Source organism: Watersipora subatra, chromosome 11 (assembly GCF_963576615.1).
Source record: "Watersipora subatra chromosome 11, tzWatSuba1.1, whole genome shotgun sequence".
In the NCBI taxonomy this organism is placed as follows: domain Eukaryota; kingdom Metazoa; phylum Bryozoa; class Gymnolaemata; order Cheilostomatida; family Watersiporidae; genus Watersipora; species Watersipora subatra.
In genome coordinates this window covers 36,763,313-36,783,086 of record NC_088718.1, presented here as the reverse complement: position 1 = coordinate 36,783,086, position 19,774 = coordinate 36,763,313, and the positions used below count along the sequence as shown (strand labels likewise).

The 19,774-nt window shown below is 34.6% G+C and overlaps 1 protein-coding gene across 1 annotated transcript in view; it reads left to right on the top strand.

The window, feature by feature from the left end:
* The window catches only part of LOC137408458 (2-phosphoxylose phosphatase 1-like), a 30,715-nt gene that overhangs the window by 1,442 nt on the left and 9,499 nt on the right, over nt 1–19,774 (top strand). The window contains exons 2-3 of the mRNA XM_068094994.1: nt 6,472–6,642; nt 15,648–15,775. Of these exons, the coding sequence (XP_067951095.1) occupies nt 6,472–6,642; nt 15,648–15,775 (299 nt within the window). The remainder of the gene's footprint in view (nt 1–6,471; nt 6,643–15,647; nt 15,776–19,774) is intronic.

Genomic DNA, 19,774 nt, shown 5'->3' with positions numbered 1-19,774 from the left:
ACCACTTGAAGAAACCCAGGTAAGCAAATAGCAAACTCCTTTGCTTCATCCCTCAATCGGAAATGTAATGCATGATCGATTAAGAGGTAAATTTATTACTCCATAGAAAATTCTGCATTCTTTTCACCAAATCATTCATCTGTCAAAACCATGTGCCCCACCGTTTGAGTAATTTTTGTAGCTGTGCACTGCAGTCAACTGTTTGATTTGAATATAATCACTACAGGTAGGTTGCTTGAATTCGCCTGTTGGGAAACGATTCAGCCATGATAACACAACTGAAAAGGAGCTGTATAGCAATGGAAGTCTACTACTACCACCACTTTTGTAGAAAAAATACTGTTGCATAGTGCATATGTAAATTGTTTCTACCAGAATCTAAGTCAGTAGGTTGAGCTCACGATATTTTATGAGCTACATATATAGAGCAAAATGGAATCTTGCGATAAGCTTTTTCACTATGACTAGTGCAATCTAATGTCTAGTCCCTGGTTGAAGGAAAGTATGTTGTATTAATTTGCCCATGTTTTATTCAGATGTGATATGAAAGTTTTATAACTAAACCATTCACTTTTTTATTGATTTTATGTAATTTCAACTATGAATGTATTTACAGAATGCTTGTAGATATTTCTAGGTAAAGTCGAGCGTGTCTCATAAACGATATATATCTCAAGAAGGAACACAACAAACTTTCTCAGCAATAATCTTTCGTATGAAGCCCACTTGCTTAAAAATACCCTGCCTTAAATATTATTCTATGCAACCAATGGAGGCCCAAAATGCCACAATAGTAGATTATCTAGTCAAAACATTTTTTCTTGGATATGTTCCAAGACACAGGAATGCCAAATGAATATTAATGATACTATTTGCAAGATAAAGTCAATGTGTCATGATAACTGTGTTAATGGACATGATGAGAAGATCAACCCTTTTTTATGCATATTTCTACAACGTTCTATAAACAAAATGAATGGCGCATATTGTTGCAGAAACCAAAAGTTTGTTGAAGATACAAAGTCGTTGTCAAATAGCAAGATGTCATGATTGTTCTTTGTTTTGAATAAATAGCATCAGTGGTGAAGTAAGATAGCAACATGAACGGTTATTAAAAGGATCAAGCGCCATCTTACACAAGCAGCAATAATCATTGGGCATGGCGCAAATGTAGCAGGTAGTCATGGCTGCACCTAAACCCAGAGGTTAGAATATCATACAACTAGTCTAATTGCTTACCCATCGCTTTGTGTGTACCATTCAACTCCTGTTTGCTTTCTAACCTCTGCTGGTTTGCTCTTGAGTCCTTCAATCACAGAGATTTCCTGAGTCACAAATAGTTTTTCTATGTGTGGTTTTTCTATTACACTCTTGCCATATACTTTGTGAAGGTTTGAAGGGTGCATATTATTCATATGACGAATGCACTAAAGGCTGTTTTGTTATGCAGTCCATTAAAAACTTCTTGAACAACTCTGGCTGATGCTTTTCAGACGGAATTCTGAAACTTTTACTCAGGAATGGTTTTCCCAACACTATGGAATTAGCAGTTGCGTGTGGTGAGATCTGACTGGAAAATTGAATTAACTTGATGGATGTTGAGACTGGGAAGTGGTTCAGCGGCATCTGTATCTGCAGAAATATAGAGCATATGGGTACAGCAACAACACCTAATCAAAAGCCAAAAGTAGTTTGATGTATATGTTATTATTTAGACATAAGATATGAAATTAGAACCTACATTATTGTTCCAGTTGATTGCAGTACACGCCAACGAACATACCATAACAATAGGTTTCAGCATCTTAGCAGATGACCTGTTAGATGAAGAGAATGCAAAAATTTCAATTAACTGTAAAGGTAATTGAAACATTTACTTTTTGATTTACCTTTCATTTGTGTTTTTTAATGAAGTAAATAAGTTCACTAATTTCTCACCTTAGGTTCTTCAAGAGATTGGAGCTTCTTTGCAGTTTAAGATGCTCTTTGATGTTTTGACTCGTGAGTAAATCTCACCCAGCATTCGGTATGTTATTTGGATGAGACAGGATGTGCGAGTTAAGATGGCTTTAATTGGTTTCCAGCAGACCGCTCAGGCTCATTTATTAGGTTTTTATGCTTTGAATAGGTTTGCAGTCGACCTCTGCCAACCAATTTGCACCCTATTGCTCCAATAATTTGAAGTTTATCGATTGGGAGTTGTACTTCATCATTTTCCAAGACTAGCGATGGATTCCTTGAAACTGAACTTGTTAAAGTAGACTCGTTTTCTCACTTCGTACATTTGCAGCACTAACTCAGCCAGGAGACCTGATCAGATTTTTTATTATTAATAATAAGATGCTATATTACAAAGCAACAACATAATTTACTGCTTGCTATACAGGTCTTACTTTAAAGGATTACTTGCGACAAAAATCACATTACAGTTATTTGGTATCAAAAGATTCACCATGTCTTAGTCTGCTGTTTTATAGGTGTAAAATATGTGGAAATGTGATTACAAGCTCTTAAAAGCTCAAAACAAACAGTTAATCGCTGCCATCACGAAACCTAGATTGAAATCAGTTTATTTCTCTGATGTAGTCATTACATTTGGTTATTGTTTTGGCACGTGATGTTCTCACTTAAAATGAAAGGCCAATAAAAGGCTCAATATAACACGTCTCGTAGCACTAGTTGATGGCAAACACTTCGGGTTCTACCGGAAAGCCCGTATCAACTATAGATGCTTGCTACTTTACTTGTTCATTTCAGTTTGGTCTAATCATCTAGTCGTAATCTAATCATGGGACCCATACTTCCTGCCAAATGGTGCGAACAATTTCTGCAACATTTTTGCGGCTATCACAGGTGACCAACAGGCTTTTCATGTTTATCAGAGGATGATATGCACTTCTCCGAGCTAAAGTTAAAAAATTTACGGTAGGTTTTGAGATATCATCGCTCAAAGCATTGTCAGCATTACAATGATGATGAAAAAGACGCGTAAGGACAATGGACATAATATTATTGAATGCGTGAAGTATGTTTGTGAAAATATTTCGACGAATGAGGTTGCATGAAATTGTAAACAGAAGCCATCGTGTTCAACTACTTCCCATTTGAGCCATTTCTGAAAGGGGTTCCGATCTACGGCGTTTTCGTGATGGCGGCGATTAACTGTTCGTTTTTGAGCTTTCAAGAGCTTGTAATCACATTTTCACATACAGTGAAACTCGAATAAATCGTCTTCGAATATATCGAACACATGGTTAACTCGAATGGATTTGCTTGGTCCATTCCCACGAAATGATAAATGGCTTTAGATAACTCGACCGAAACTCCGTTAACTCGAACAGTTTTTTTTCCAAACGGCTACCGAGATGGTTGTTACTATCGCTTTAGAATATCACTTTATTCCAAGCCATAGAGGTAAACATCGACTTTTAGTAGTTCTTAGGCCTCGTTATTACCAACATCGGCAAATATTTTCATTAATGACTTTTCTAAAGGTTTGCAAAACTCAAATTTTACTAAACATCCGCTTAGCGATAAGCTCTCCGAAAGCAAGAAAAGCGAGGTAAAATTTGGATAACTTTAAAGTAATATCTGCAAAATTGATAATGGGTTTTTAATAGTAAAGCAGTTTTGTAATAACTGACTTACTGCAAAATTGATCTTGGTTAAAACGCTCGGTAGAAAAATATGTACATGTATGTATTTTTCTGAGCGTTTAACCGCTATCAAGTTTTGCCAATTTTAATCTGAGAACGCCCTGGCAGTCACATCACCTAAAGCAACAAACAAATCTCAAGTGATAAAAAAATATCTATACTTATTAAAAATGTTTAAAACTTCACCCGAGAGACCCTTTAACTTGCAACAAGCAATCTATGCTTTTGATTGATATATAATTTGTATATGTACATGTATCTACTGATAAATACGTGCACTTATGACTGTCCTGATAACTTGAACGCTCTAATAACTCGAACACTTTTGCTCGGTCCCTTGAAGTTTGAGTTATTTGTGTTTCACTGTATTTTACACCTACAACACAGCAGAGTAAGACATGGTGAATCTTTTAATACCAAATAACTGTAATGTGAATTTTGTTGCAGGTAAACCTTTAAAGGTTGCATGAATAACAATTGCTTTTAATAAAAAACATTTTCTACGCTAGAAGGGTTGAGCATAGGAAGGAGTGGGTACCAGTGCAGTGGGAATCTGTACAATCTGCTGGTTCAGTTATGTACTGAATAATACAAAAAAAAATTTTTCTTTCATTGTATGAACAGCCTATCATTGACAATAGTAGTTGAAATATATCCCCGTGATACTGTGATGAAACACATGGAATTTTTTTACCTGTGCTGGGAAGAGTTTCACCAAGTTTTGTCGATTCGAATCTACCAGCAGTGAGTGTTTCTGGGACGTCGAGTAGTAGTTCCATTGTGAATGCCTTCGCATAAATTTAGCAAAGTGAATTGGCATCGAACTCGTTCAGATTTTACTATTTCAATGATTTGGAGTGGAAAAAAACTCCGATTTCATTTGAAGCATGTAAACCCAGTGATGGTAGATTGTGCTCAATAGCTTACAAAGACGTTTCAATTTATCTTTTTTTTTTTCCTTTCGAAAAGTTTATCAGCATATCAAGATGTGGTACTCCATTGTAATGTATTGTGCAATTGACAATAGCTAGATGTGGGAATCAATTCAAGTTGAGACATTTTTTGCTTGATCGATACCAGAAACAGACCAAGTACCTAATTCCTATGGATACAAGTAAATAGCCGCCATATTAAAAAAAAATCTAGAAATAGGTGTATGGAGTTGATTGGTTGATTTGGCATATCATACATGGCGCAAGAAAAGTTTTTTTCATGTTCCTACTCATTTTTAAATGGCTAATTATTGCCACTTGATATCACCTGTAGGTGTTATTAAAAAGGTAAGAGATGTTCTGGTTTACTTGTTAAACCCAAAACCTTTTGTGCCTCCTGTGTCAAATCACAAAAGTGATTAGGTTTGCACTTTTGCTCTAAAATATATATTTATCTATATAATTCTTGATGTTTATCTGTCTCATCTGTCTGGTTATCCCGACACAGTTTTAGCAACGAGAAATCACCTCCGTACTTGATTTGAACTCTTCATATTCAAATCACACGGCTACTAACAAGGCTAACCACAAGGCTAAGCCGTTTATATCATACTAATTGCTCTTACCATGTACTGTATATATCCTTTTCGCGATTGCACACGCTAAATTATTAGCCCGGGTTACCATGCCCCTATTATAAGACTTTTTCCTCATACAATATGAAACACGATGTTTCTTTCATCCTCGCCATACAAAAACTAAATTATTAACGATATTAACAAAATTTTCTCTTGAAATTAAAATTTGGCAGTCGACTAATTACGACGAAATAGCGAAAATGCCGCTCTTTGCTGAAATCCCTCCCACAATGCCTGAAAAGAGATACGATGCTCGCTTGTTCCCTATCTCACTTCAGCGTTATTCTAGTGTTGGTGAAAATGAAACCAAAAACAGATAAATGATAAAATTTCAGCCTATGTGAGAAAGTTGAAGTTAAATTTAGTGAAATACACACAAAAACTTAGCTTTAAGAAGTATTTGTTTAGTAAGTTAAATTCATTAAATTAAATTCAACTTTTATGTCATACATCTGTCACGAAGGTAAGAACTTCTCACGGTACGTACTGCATGTAGTACATCATAATATTAAATTTCTTGCAGATTATAAGTACTAAATACACTTAAGTTACTGTAGGTAACTACAGGTACTAAGGTTAACATATATTATTTTGTTACTAATTTTTAATATATACAATACGAATATAAAATTTGGATGAATGCTGCTAGTGGTTGCTTGCGTGAGATAATTGTTATAGGTCTCTATACCACTCAATATGCCATTTTCACCTTTCGATGCCAATGCTTAGACGAATTAAAATCATATAATTGTATACCAAATAATTTTTATTGTGCTCGTAGCAAAACAGACTTTAGTTAGTTATGATTCGCTAATTATTTCACATTTAAACATCTTTACAGTTTTCTCATGATAATGAAGTTTGAAAATTAGAATAGTTACTGTTATTATTTGTTAAATAAAAATAAATTTTTTGTTTAAAGACTTTTTGTTACCTGTGCAACATTGGGCATTCATCGAGTATAGATATATGTTGTGGATTGAAATTTTTATATTAATCAAAAATTATCAGACTAAATTCTAATTTTTTGACTAGTTAAAATTTTTTTAGACTAATCCACATTTTTTACCCTAAAAAGCAAATTGAAATTTCAACAATACTAACGTGCATGCGTGTGTCATGTCACAATCGTCTTTGTCTGCCATTTGACATGTCTTGTAGCTGTATTTTGATTTAGGTTGTAATTCACCTTTGATCAAGCTTTAGTGTATTTTTGTTTAATCTTTCTTATTTACGCACGTTTAGGGCTGCCTCCTAATGGATACAAGCTGATATCTGTCACTACACTTATCCGACATGGAGATAGGCTCCCAATGCTGGCCAGCCCTCCTCTAGGGCCTTTCATGGTCCCTCGGGTTAACTGTGAACTGAATGTCTCCCACAGCTCAATTTCACACCTTTTCAACATGTTCATCGGTGAGGCTTTGTATGAACACTTGATGTGGCACTAGTTTTGCGTAAAACTCGTGTTTGAGATTTATGTTTACAGTTTCTCTACATGTAAATGCATAAAGCAGGCTATAGTGGTGGGCTTCACCTAAATATTGTCATTTTCAGCTGCAATTGCTATTAACTCTTTCGCTACCGTAAGCCGATGTATCGGCTTATCAATAGGGTTTCACTTTCTTTTTATTACGAAACCTACACATTAGCTAGACCAATCTTTGTGTCTCCAACAAAACAACTCTGTTGTCAATCACGTGCAACCAATCGAATATCTTTGGATGCAACAATTCCATTGTTAATTGTTTTTCAAAACGGGAAAACCAGATCGTTGTTGTCATGGCAATAAAAAAAACTCACCGCGTTCGTTCAATGCAAAGAAAGCGTCAGAAATTTTGTGAGAGTGAGATTCACTAAACAATTTTATACTTATCTTGTAGAGCATTTTGTTCTGAATAAGATGCAATTCACAGTAAAACTATCTGTACTGGTTCTCGAGATATTACTTAAATATTAGCGGTATATCGATCTTTCGAAAATCCGTTCGAATTAATTTGGTCAGAATAACGAATTTAGCGCAGTAGTGAAAGAGTTAAGTGCTGTAAGCGTCAGCTGGATTGGAGTCTCAATGAAATCAATATTTTATCCTAACCTCGAAGCCTGTCTTCGGAAAAGCGGATAGACAGACAGACACCGCATCTATGATAGCAGATATATTTTTTTACTTTATTTTAGACATGTACCATATTTGATGTTTTTCCTTTCAACATAGAGCTCCCTGGAGTGAAAAAAGGAATAAAGTTGATTTAAATAGTCACTAAAGGTGTTGAATCTCCGCAACTTTACATAAAATTACCATAATCATGGACCCTAAACCAAGTGAAAATGATAAAAAAAGAGAAAGGTTGTTGATACAAACCAATAATACCGCAGTTGCTGTAAAGTCTATTGAACGGACCAGGCAATTCACTGTTTATTTTACTGGGTATTTTACTGTTTGTAACATAACATGTTAAACCCCTATACTCGTCCTAATTTCATTAAATGGACCTTTTTGATGCAACCTCATCTTTAAACCCCTTAATGTAAATGTTCTCAAAACGGATTATTTATGGTGTAGAAGCATCTACTGTATAGCGATTGTCAGACACGCTGGCTATCAAGCGGAAGGTCAAGTGTTGCCTTGTAAGACTTCTGCATTTTTTCTACTCAAAGGGTCTGTTAAAAGTTACTATTGTGTTACAAGAAACATTTCTCAACAATTTCATTTTAATTAATATGAAGTTGCTCCGAGGAGAGATAATTCCAGATTTAATATTGTGAATTACGCAAAAATTATTTAAGTTTTAAACATAAATTTACAAACACTCATCTTCTATAAGTACCACATACACTCCCTGCTATAATACTCTCAAACATTGCATACTAACAGCTATTTGTGAGACGAAGTTGGTACATTGGAGTAATATCCTTCTGTTCACCGAACACTCCGAAAAAGTATAGATTGCTCATGCATAAATACAGTGTAAACTATCCATTTGGGGCAACAATTTTTATTACGCAGCCTTCATAAAGTTCTTCTTAAACTTATTTCTGTGTCTGTTTGAATTAGAAGGTAAAATAAAAATGTAACTGAATACGTGAATTATATTAATATATATAACTAGAAATTCCCCTGTCATACAGCCCATGGCCAAAGTGATAATGGGAAAAGAAAGGGTACTGCCGGTTGAGAAATGCAACATTAGCAGTCAAATGGCACTGCAGTGCAATAGGAGAACTGCAATGGTAGCTGTAATGTACTGGGTGTGGGTGTTATTATATACAACAAATAGCAATAATGAAAGGAAAAGATTATATGTTTATATCTCTTCCCTGCAACATGAGAAATGCAATATTAGAAGTAAAATGGCAAGCTGCTGTGTAATATACACAGGCTGGGAGGCTGTATATCATTGGTCATAGCAACCAATATTAAGAAGTTGTGATATTCATCTAGATTTCTTTATTTATATTTAAAAAATTATGCTGAATTTAAAAATCTAACAGATTTTAGCTGGTTGTCATAGAAATAGATGTATATCTATAAGAAAATGTAGGCCTATTACTTAATTTTGCAGATATTAAAAATGGCTTGGCAGTACCGCGATTTTGGGTACCACCATATTAAGCACAGACACAGTATCATCAATAAAATCTCGTGCTGGATAACGATTCGAGTGCATTCGGTTTCTCGATAGTTGTTCTCTCTCGGTGCATCGATTCAGAAGGAGAAGACAACTGCGTATGAACCGAATTTTACATAACGATTCGATTCAGTGTTTGCGCATGCCCACGCAGCAGCTTCCTAAGCAAAGTTTCATGAGAGCATTGATCGGTCAGCAAATGTGTTTAGAGTTTTTTTTTCATCCAAATAGTAGCAACAGTCTTGACTCTTGCCAAATTAACTCATGTGATGTTTTGTAGTTAGAGACTCATATTTGTAATATCTTATTATGGTATTAATCTTCATTGATTGTATTTGTCCTGAGCATATTGTAATTTTTTTATTTATATTTATCCAATTGTTTTTAAATTAATTAATTTGATGTTGATTCATTAAATTTTAAAGAGGATAACATTTTTCAAATTGTGTTGGTTAATTAATATAATTGAAAATGACACCATTACTTAAACATATTTTGCAAATATTAATTATTAGTTTACTATTTATTAATAAATATACAAATCTCGGTTCGATGCGGTTCATAATGCCCATATGAGCAAACCGAAGTAACAAATGAAGATTCGGTTTCATTCAGTTTTCAGGAGGAAACAACTCTGAAATTGAATGCATAGCGCAGGTAGACATCGAACAGCTCTAATAAAATCTTTAGAAAATTAATAACAGTAACATATTGCATTGTCACTATATACTTCGATCTTGTAAATTCGAATGATTATTCTTATAACTAAATATTATAATAATTTCATAAAATCGAATAATTATTCTTACAATTAAATATTGTAATAATCTTATAAGAATCGTTAGAAAAATATCATCGTCATTTCCTTTACTTTCACTGCTTTGGACATCAGTTGGAATACCAAAGTACTCATTATAAGTGTCCAAAATGTCAGACTCTGGTAGAACCAGCAAAAAGAAACGATTACTTTTTAATACTTCTACGTTAATTACATAAAACCTTCAGCAATTGGACAATGTCATAGACTGGTGAATTGTGCACGGTTTTTCTCGTGAAATGCGCACGACTTAATGGTTCTACTCTCTGTCACACGGCCTTATCGACGTTTCGTTGGCCGGTCTTAATTTGGATTAAAATAGGCTTGTCAAGTTTTTATTTCGATTTTAGGCCAATTTAATCTGTCTATTTATGTATAATCTGATCAGATGGGTTAGTTTTAGGATATTTCAGTAGCTTTTCAAAGACTTGGTAACATATTTAAATAGGTTTATATGTGTTTTGTATCATTATTATACTTAAACGACTCTACACAAAAATGGTTAAATTTGTTGACGAGATTTCGGTACAAGGGTTTGGTCATGACCGTTAACGGATACTTTTCCGGAAGTTGTGTGCACATATGCATTTGTCATAAAACTCCCAAACAATCGCTATGCTTGTGTTTGCTCGTGGGATTACGTAATTAATTTATATGTTAGTTATATATATAATTATGTTTATTGTGCTAGTAGTTGTTCAATTTTATCAAAGGAAATTATATGACACGACTAACTGTTTCTTATTCAATTTAATGCCATACTTATTTTATGATCATTGTAGTTGCTAGTTCAAATGAGTTATTTTGGAACCGTATTTAAAGATTAAATCATCGAAGTATTATTTTTTTTTACAATTAAAGTAATATGGCTATTTATGAGTGCTATGCACCAGAGGCATGTCTATAGTTTCTGCTCTTCTGTGTGTCTACTTACATAGCTAAAAGCAATTAAAAAATGCATAATCAAAGATGAACTTACACAAGATTTTAGTAAATTTTATAAGAAATTATTGGTATTTTTCTATTATTTGTGATAGTTTTTGGTGTTTGAGGTGACCTGCCTTTCATGATGTTACAAGATTCAAATCGACAAAACCTGATCATGGTTAAAATGCTCAGATCAAATCAAAGTGCAATTATGACATCTATAGTTGTAAAGAGACTGACAGAATAGAGACGCGTAACACTGCAACTTTAACTCTATAGCTGATATTAACTATAGCAATGATAGCAACTAGTGATGTCATTTTTCTCCTGAGCATTTTAATTGTGTTCAAGTTTTGTTGATTTTAATCTCACCTCAAATATCGAAATTAATCGCAAATGATAGAAAAAATCGATACCTTATGACAAAATCTATAAAAATTTTGTGTAGGTTCAGTTGACAGTGTCAATGACAGTTGTTCATGAGCAACCAAATTTTTTCGTATATTAAATCCAAATTACAGGGTTGTAAAGCATTAGAAATGCACTGCATCATTGCAGTGCCGCTCGCAGTTATTTTTCAGCTTACAGTCTTCTAATGCGCAGTAGACATTTACAGCAGCTGCGCATCTACTGCAAATTGCCCACTGTGATGTACTGTGCATTTATTTCCATGAAGCATTACCTGAAACCCAATAATTCATGCATACTGCAAATGTGCATTCTTCAAAACCTGAAACTGTGTGTGCACTACAACTATGTATTAGTATGAAGTTGATATCGTGGATCAACTCACACCGCTTTCTTTCTAAGCATCTGCACTGCATTGCACAAACTTGTAAGATGCCATGTTCAGTAAGCTAGTGACGTGCTGTAAATTCCTTATCGATGTATTCTCATTAATTCTATATATTAAAATCATGCTATATTATCATTCCAACCACATCATACCAACCGGCCGCGTTTGGTTCCGGCTGGTCAAAATACGATTTGGACGTAAGTCGATTCTGTGTATTCTGTCGACTCTGATTTGCATGTAACTTACACATACTTGAAGGAAGTTGTAGTAAGTATTTTAGTAAATTTCAAACTTCTAACTAAGACTTAATCATTTATCTATTTGCGAATTTGTTTTTACCATAACGGATAGCGCTGAACTCGCCTGGCGAGCAACGTATATCTCTTAAACCGTATATAATCAGTACACAAATCACCAAATGTTAATTTTGAGAGAATTTATTGTTGATATCGTGCGACAGAAAAATTTTCCCTAACGAAAAAATAACGAAGAATGGCTAACGCTACGCCTCGCACTGAGCTGCCTGACCTTCCCACGGACATGGTCGTAAAGTCAGGTGGATGTATGTCGCATAGGTCGTAAGTCGATGACCTACTTTACATACATTCATGCTAATTGTGATCAATTTATTCGCCCACTTATACTCTAGTTTCATCATCATTCACATCGTGTAATTGCGTTGTGGTTGCATCAGCGTCAACTCACGATTCTGTATTCTCTGATGAGTTTTCGTGAAAATGTGTTGTGCATGTACTTACAATGCAATGCATTTCCTTTTGTATCTAGCACCATGATATATGCACCAGCATCATTCCTATTGCATCCAGCCCTGCATACTGTGAAGTTAATACCTGAGTTGACGATTATAAGAGTTTAGACAATGACGTCATAGCTAGTTAGCCGTGGCGGCGGAAATGCCACGCCTCCAATTGATTACATATTACTGAGACACTAAATTTCACCCTCCAAAAACCCACTTCAAAAAGTAGCTAAGGTTACTTAATCACAATAATTCCACTTTTCCATTCTTTACTTTGCTGTGGACTCTCATATATTAGGAGTTTTCCTTTCCTAGATGTTTAAAAAGATAACTCCAAAATTGTTTATCAAATAATTGGTAAAATGCGTTTTTGAATATTAATTAATATTTTCATTATTAATAGAATTTAGACTTTGCTAGTTTAGACTGATATAAAAGTCCTCCAGTCAATATTTTTCTTTTTAGCGCTGGTTCTAAGCTTCAAAAAGTGTAAAAAAAAATCGGCTCAATGCAAGTGTATGCAAATTTTCTGAACGCGCGCGCTACCAGAAGTGAGGCTTTATATAAAACAATGTTTACACGATTGTCTAAACTCTTCTATGTTCAACTCAGGTTAATACCGCCCCTGCACCAATACTGCACGTTGTGTCACATGTATACTGAGCAGTAGCAAAAGTACATGATGCAATTATACTGTGTACTTCATTGCACTGGGTACTGCGCTGTGTACTATCGTGACATGTTTGCTACTGCACTGCTAATGTAACTAAATAGATATCCAGGCAGAATTTGCTACAATTTTAATGCATTTTACGTCTGGGCATCACTAAGTGACTGTCAATGCGCAAGTTATGATCTTTACTTATTGATCACAACCCTGCCCAATTAAATCAATATTGAATGTGTCTCCAAAGGCTTATTAGAGGATCTGTAAGCTCATCCTTCTATACCTTAATTCCGCTGAAATGAGGGCATGAGCTTGTTTGTGTAGACTTGGTACTTCCTAAAGTTTGTGTAATCTTATAGCCTCCCACATACCCATACTCATGCATTTGAATAAAATATTTTTATAAAACCGCTGGTCGTGATTTTTTGTTTACTTTATATATCTGCGTAGGTTGGCGAACAGATTTTTAGAATTGGGTTGTCTATAAAGGATGTGTGATTTTGCTGCACAGCATTTTACACATGGTATTTTTATGCAAATGTATTTAAATATATATATAAATTTATATATGTTGTATTTAGATGCCGTTTCAAAGTATGAAAAAGAACATTAGGCTCTAAGATTTTAGTATATATACTACTTTAATACTATATATATATACATATATATATATATACATATATATATATACATATATATACCGTACAGGATGAATTTATTCGCGGAGTTATATTTCGCGAAAATTGTCTTTTCATGCATATTCGCGGATGAATTTATTCGCGGCTGAAAACTGCCACTCTCTAGGAAAAGTTAACTCTATTACATCTAGCAATAGAGTTAACCTTACGCATGCGCGCATTGCGCGTTTCGTTTTCTATTTAGCTTACAACTATGGGTGGATCGTACTAAGCTATAAATTCTTTGTTGCGTTCAGAGGTTTTCACGAATATTCACAGATTTGGAGGCCTTTGATGAACCAACAATTTGTGGTAAGTAATGAGTTTTTCACATTTACTAAATTAGTTGAATCTTACTTTGGTTCTTCGGTAAAACGCAATATTCATGTTTTCCATCCCTACCAATTCATTATTTGTTTTAGTGTGAGAGAGATTTTTCATCATACACGGAAGAACAATGATTGCAAGGGTGGTGTATGTCATTTTTAGAAGATCACGAATCATTCAGGGAAGTCTGGAAATTCAGATAGAAGTGACCGCAGCTACTTACGAGGAGAATATATCTGATTTTTAAAAAAGAGCAAAAACGCCTTTACGAGCACAAATCTTTGGCCAGCCGGCAGAACTTTGCAATAGTAAGCTACGAGGAGAGTTCTGATGATAACTTCCTTACCAGCCATGTAGTAGCAAGAGAATCGCCTTTAACATCTACCCAAGACAGTGACAGCGATGTAGAGCTGTTATTACCAAAATAACTAGTCAGAGAGCGCCATTACACGCTAGTATTCACTTATCAAGACTATCAGTTTAATTTTATTGCTCTAGACAACCGCAATATAGACTAAACTGTTTATATTTACTCCATTCATCGTTTGTAAAATTTTATTTGTACACTCAAGTTTGTAATAAATTATAATATATCTATACATGAAATAAGATATATAATTTAATCATGTTTGCTGCAGCGATATCAAGGAGTTGTTGTCAATGAAGGGGTCTAGGTTGACTGGTTGCTTCTCTGCCAATATTCCTGCCTTGATGAATATTACTACTTGTCTCTAGTTTTCGTAATCGGAGTAAGTTGTTTTATTCTCAATCTGCAGTAAACACAAAAAAGAAAAAAATCTTAACAAGTGTCAAGGAAGCACAAAAACAATAGCTGAAGTATTTAATGAAAGCGATCAGTTTTTAAACAAAAGAATTAACTAATGCAGTTAATAATGGAAAAAAACGTATCTTCACTGCACATCAAATACATACCATAATGTCCAGATCAGAATCATGATCGTCCTCAACTTCGGTATTCGAGATTGATGGAGTTGATTTCAATGTATAAAGACTAGGAGAGCTTTTTTGTGATGATGAAGCCATGCCGAACTACTTGTAAAAACCTTGAATAATTTTGTAAAGTTTGCTACAATAGCAATAAAACTCGAGCCCCGGCGAGGATTTTAAAGAAGTTTTGGAACTCGGCTACGTTTAGTACTTCTGCCTAGTGGCTATTTTCGCTATGACGCCATTCTGCCTATCTTGTGACAACCTTGAATAATTTTGTAAATAAATGTGATGCATTGGCAATGGTGTTAGCTCAAAGCCTAGGCAATGATTTTAAAAATGTTTTGGAACTCACCTACGTTTAGTAGTTATATTAAAAACTAGCCTAGCGACTAGTTTTCAATTTGATGCAGTAGTTATTCTCCCTTGTGATAAAAAATAGAACTAATTATTCACGGAATTTAATAATTCGCGGAGTTGACTGTTCGCGAAATCGCGAATTTTTATATCCATCGGATATTTTCATCCTGTACGGTATATACATATATATAGATATAGATCTATATCGTGATCATAAATCGTGAACGTAAATCATGAAAATGCTTTGTGAAAACCCTCAATCACACCCTGCAGCGTTGTAGCTGCCACGTTAAATTTTAGTCATATCCAACACCATCTAGATTTAATATATAATTATATATTAAATCTAGATGGTGTTTGATATGACTAAAAAAATCTCATTCTATTGATGAAAAGACTTCTGGCCCAAGTCTTCATTGAAGCCTTCTTGCTGCGCGAATGCGTAGTCGTAGTTGTGCTAGTATTCTACTAGCTGGTTGGTAAATCAAGCACCTGTTTTAATATTTGAAACAGAGAAGACCAAGGACATGCCAAAGACAGATTGGCCATTTCCTCTTCGGCCAGTTGGATGGTGTAATCCTGAGGACCTGACACCTTCAGGGGTGGAGCAACAGATTAAGAATGGACTTCTACTTAGAGAGGTATTCCTGTCATTCAATCTCAGGCTTATAGTGCTTGCCAATTTTGGGTTGAGTTGTGCTTCATGAGTTACTGTACGTAGTCATGTATACATCGATCTCAGGTATAAGTTGATGGGTATTTCGTGATAAAAAATGCATTATTATAGGTACTAATACGCCTGGCAGTTTCGTGCACCATGAGAGATCGTAATGAGTAATCATTATGGACGCAATTATTCTATGAAGCAGTAAGACGCTACTTTATATGTTTAATATGCAGCTTTTTTGTACTTTTTATATAAATTACATTATTGAAAATAATATCATTTCAAATAGAATTGTTTTTCGATTATGCCATACAAAAATAATAAAACAACAAAAAGGAATCGATTACAGTGGACCCTCAGGATACGATGTTGATCCATTCCAGGGTTGGCATCGTATGGTGGAAAAATCGTAGTGGGGTAGAGAAGCCATAGTAATTATATAATGCAAACATTCCTTAATGAAAATGGCCTAAATTTTAGACGTGCTCTACATATTGAAAAATAATAACACAATAGTATGTTAACTTTGGTAACTATAGTTGCTTACAGTAACTTTATTAAATTTACTGAATGTAATGGTTATGATCTGCATTAAAATGTAACGTTACAATGTCTCTGAGCAGTAACTACTACCATAGAAAGCTCTTACTTTAAAGACAGACGTACGTAAAACAAAAACTTTGAATTCATCTTCAAATAAGTTTAGTTTACTAAAGACACACACTTATAGCTTAATTTTAATATGTATTTTGAACTATTTTACCTAATTTCTACTTTTCATCACTAAAATTTTATTACTCACGGTTTCGGTTTTCACATTCACTATAACTATTAGCAGGTCTATTTAAAACATTTTCAACCTAATTTGGCAAGAAAACCCAAACGATGCTGTTTTCGTAATTTTAGTGTATCAAGACTTCTGGTGGCTGGCTAATTCAAGACTGTTTTATTTTTACATTACAAGCAATATATATGTGTATGCAAGTCATCAATGATTCACCATAGTGACGATTTCAGGTGCAAAGACAACAGCACCAAGAAGCAAACATATTGCCACATTATTGCAATTGTTGACAGTATGATTCAGGTGGCATACTTATGACCCTGATACACTACAGTAATGAAGTGGATTGTATTAGCAAGCTAAGGGAAGTTGTTTGACCACCGGTATGAAGGAATCGCAACTCCAACTTTGCTACTGGTTTGAAGGAAAAATATTACCGTTTTACACCCCTAAATTGCTAAACAGAGAAAAATCTGTAATCGTGTCTCTTCGCGTTGCAAAAATATTTTTGGCGAACAGCATTTCGGTGTCTTTGTTATTTTGACATACGTAATAAGAACACCGACTGCCAATTTTGAGCTCGTGCGAAAACTTTTTTGAATTCGTATGGTGTAAAAAAATTGTATGGTGAGGTGGAAAAATCATCATGTTCCACTTCGTAAGGTGAAAAAGTCGTTTATCACGGTAATCGTATCCTGAAGGTGCACTGTAATTCCGTTTGTTGTTTTATTCCTTAATTCATTTTTCCTTTCAAGGGCAACAGTTAGCCACTAAAATCAAATAAGTGGGTTGACGTATAAATATAATGTTTAAAATACCTTTCTCTGCTAGGTGGTTTCTGCTATATAGGAATATATCTATATATGTATTGATCAAACCCATTTACAAACCTACCTAGATGTTAGGTGGAAGATTGTTCAAGTAGCTAGCAATGAAACTTTTTAAATGATTGATTTTAAAAAATTGTAACTAATATAGACATCTTAGTTCTCTGTCTAAATTTGTCTAGTCTAGAGATCTTTGTTTAAACTAGACAAATTTAGACATGATAACTTCATGATATTCAAAATTATTCTAACACCAAAGAAATAGAAATTAAGTACTATGCTATATTTGATAGTATAAATGAAGTAATACTTTTATTTTCAAAATAATTGCTATTTCACACTATAATATTAAGCTAGTATTTTTCATGGGAAGATTTACAACTGTTGGCGTAGAATATTGAGTTGTAGCCAAATGCTACTTTGCAACTAGGCACTGGCTGATTTCGAGGCAGCTCTTGGCTCTGATGTATCTCATGTTGGAGTGTGCATGAATGCTGTCATTAATAAGACCCTCGAGTGCTGCTAGAAACTTGGTTGTTGAGATCAGCAGATGAAAAGCCCCCGCGTGGCTCGTATAATTCAGTGCAGGGGTCTAACATGCTTAGTGATGTCATAGCAGCAATCACCCTCGATTGACCTTGTCTACGCACTATGAGACCCTTGTGGTTCACTTCACTATGTTGCTTATTGGTTATCTGTGTCGATTCTGAGCTGTCTACGTGAAAATATGAAAGTAAAAGCTAGATATCTCGGTATGTGATGTCTGATGACGATTCAAGGGAACTCCACTTAATTGATAGCTTATAAACTTAGTTTATAACTTTTGCTTTAAATTTCTAAAGGTGACTTCTATCTGTAGAATTGCATCGGCACGTTTACCCTTTACGTTCAACTGTCTCGGCTCCAGTGCAATAATTGCTCAACTGGTAGCAGGCTTAAAGGTTGACTTGCAACAAAATTCACGTTACAGTTATTTGGTATCAACAGATTCACCATGTCTTACTCTGCTGTGTTGTAGGTGCAAAATATGTGAAAATGTGATTACAAGCTCTTAAAAATTAAAAAACTAACAGTTAATCGCAGCCATCGCGAAAATGCCGTATATTGGAATCCATTTCCAAAACGGCTCAAATGAGACGTAGCTGAACAAGATGGCTTCTGTTTATACTTTCATGCAACCTCATTTGTTGAAATATTTTCACTAACATACTTCACGCATTCAATAAAACTATGTTTATTGTCCTTGCACGTCTATTTCATCACAATTGTAAAGCTGCCATTTAAGCACTGATAACTCAAAACCTACTGTAAAAATTTGTTTAATTTTTTTACCTTGGCTCGAAGGAGTTCATATAATCCTCTGATGAACATGAGGAGCCTGTTGGTCACCTGCGATAGTCGAAAAATGCTGTCAAAACTGTTCGCGCGATTTGGCAGGAAGTATGGGTCACATGATCAGATTACGACTAGATGATTAGACCAGGCTGAAATTGCCACCATTTTTTTTAATTAGAACTTCTCTATTTTTTGTTGAAGGTCACAAACTCACACCGTACCTTCTCCACCATTTCTTCCCAACTATTTGGTAGATTTTATTAGAAAATGCTGCTGTTTTGCTATCATTTGCCTTCTTTTTTATGTTTGAGGTGATCTGACTGCCAGGATGTTCCAAGATTAACATTGAAAAAACTTGATTGTGGTTAAAATACTCAGAAAAAAAGCGTGTGCTGAAATTATGTCATTAGTTGTGCGGCTGCCTGTTTCTGTTGTTACTCATATCGGCTTCTGCGTTCAAGTTGCAGCATTATGTGTCACTATTCTGTCAGTTTTTTTTGCAACTGTAGATGTCATAATCACACTTTCGCTTGTTTCAAGCGTTTTAGCCGTTTTTTCGATTTTTATCTTGAAACATCTTGGGCAGGCAGATCACCTCAAATATCAACAACAATTGCAAATGATGGGAAATTACAGCTACTTTCTGATAAAATCAACCAAAATTTTGTGCAAAGGTCATTTTTAAGTTAAGAACCATGTGTCAGCTTTTGTTTGTAGCTGTTATTGAAACACCAGATTTTCAGTCAATGCCGTATAAATACTCATACACAATTAGAATATATAGGAGACGATCTTAATGTCAAATATTTGGGGGTCAACTCATGTAATGTTTATGGACATGTTGTTGTTCAGTCGAATAGAATGTGAATATGAAAAGAAAACTCCATCATTATACATGCAATATACACACTGCAGTATGAAACCTTAACATACACTCATAATAATGGTGCTTCATCGTATAAATGCTAAAGCTCACAGAATTACCAGTATTAAATATCAATGAAAATACGGCATATATTACCAGTGA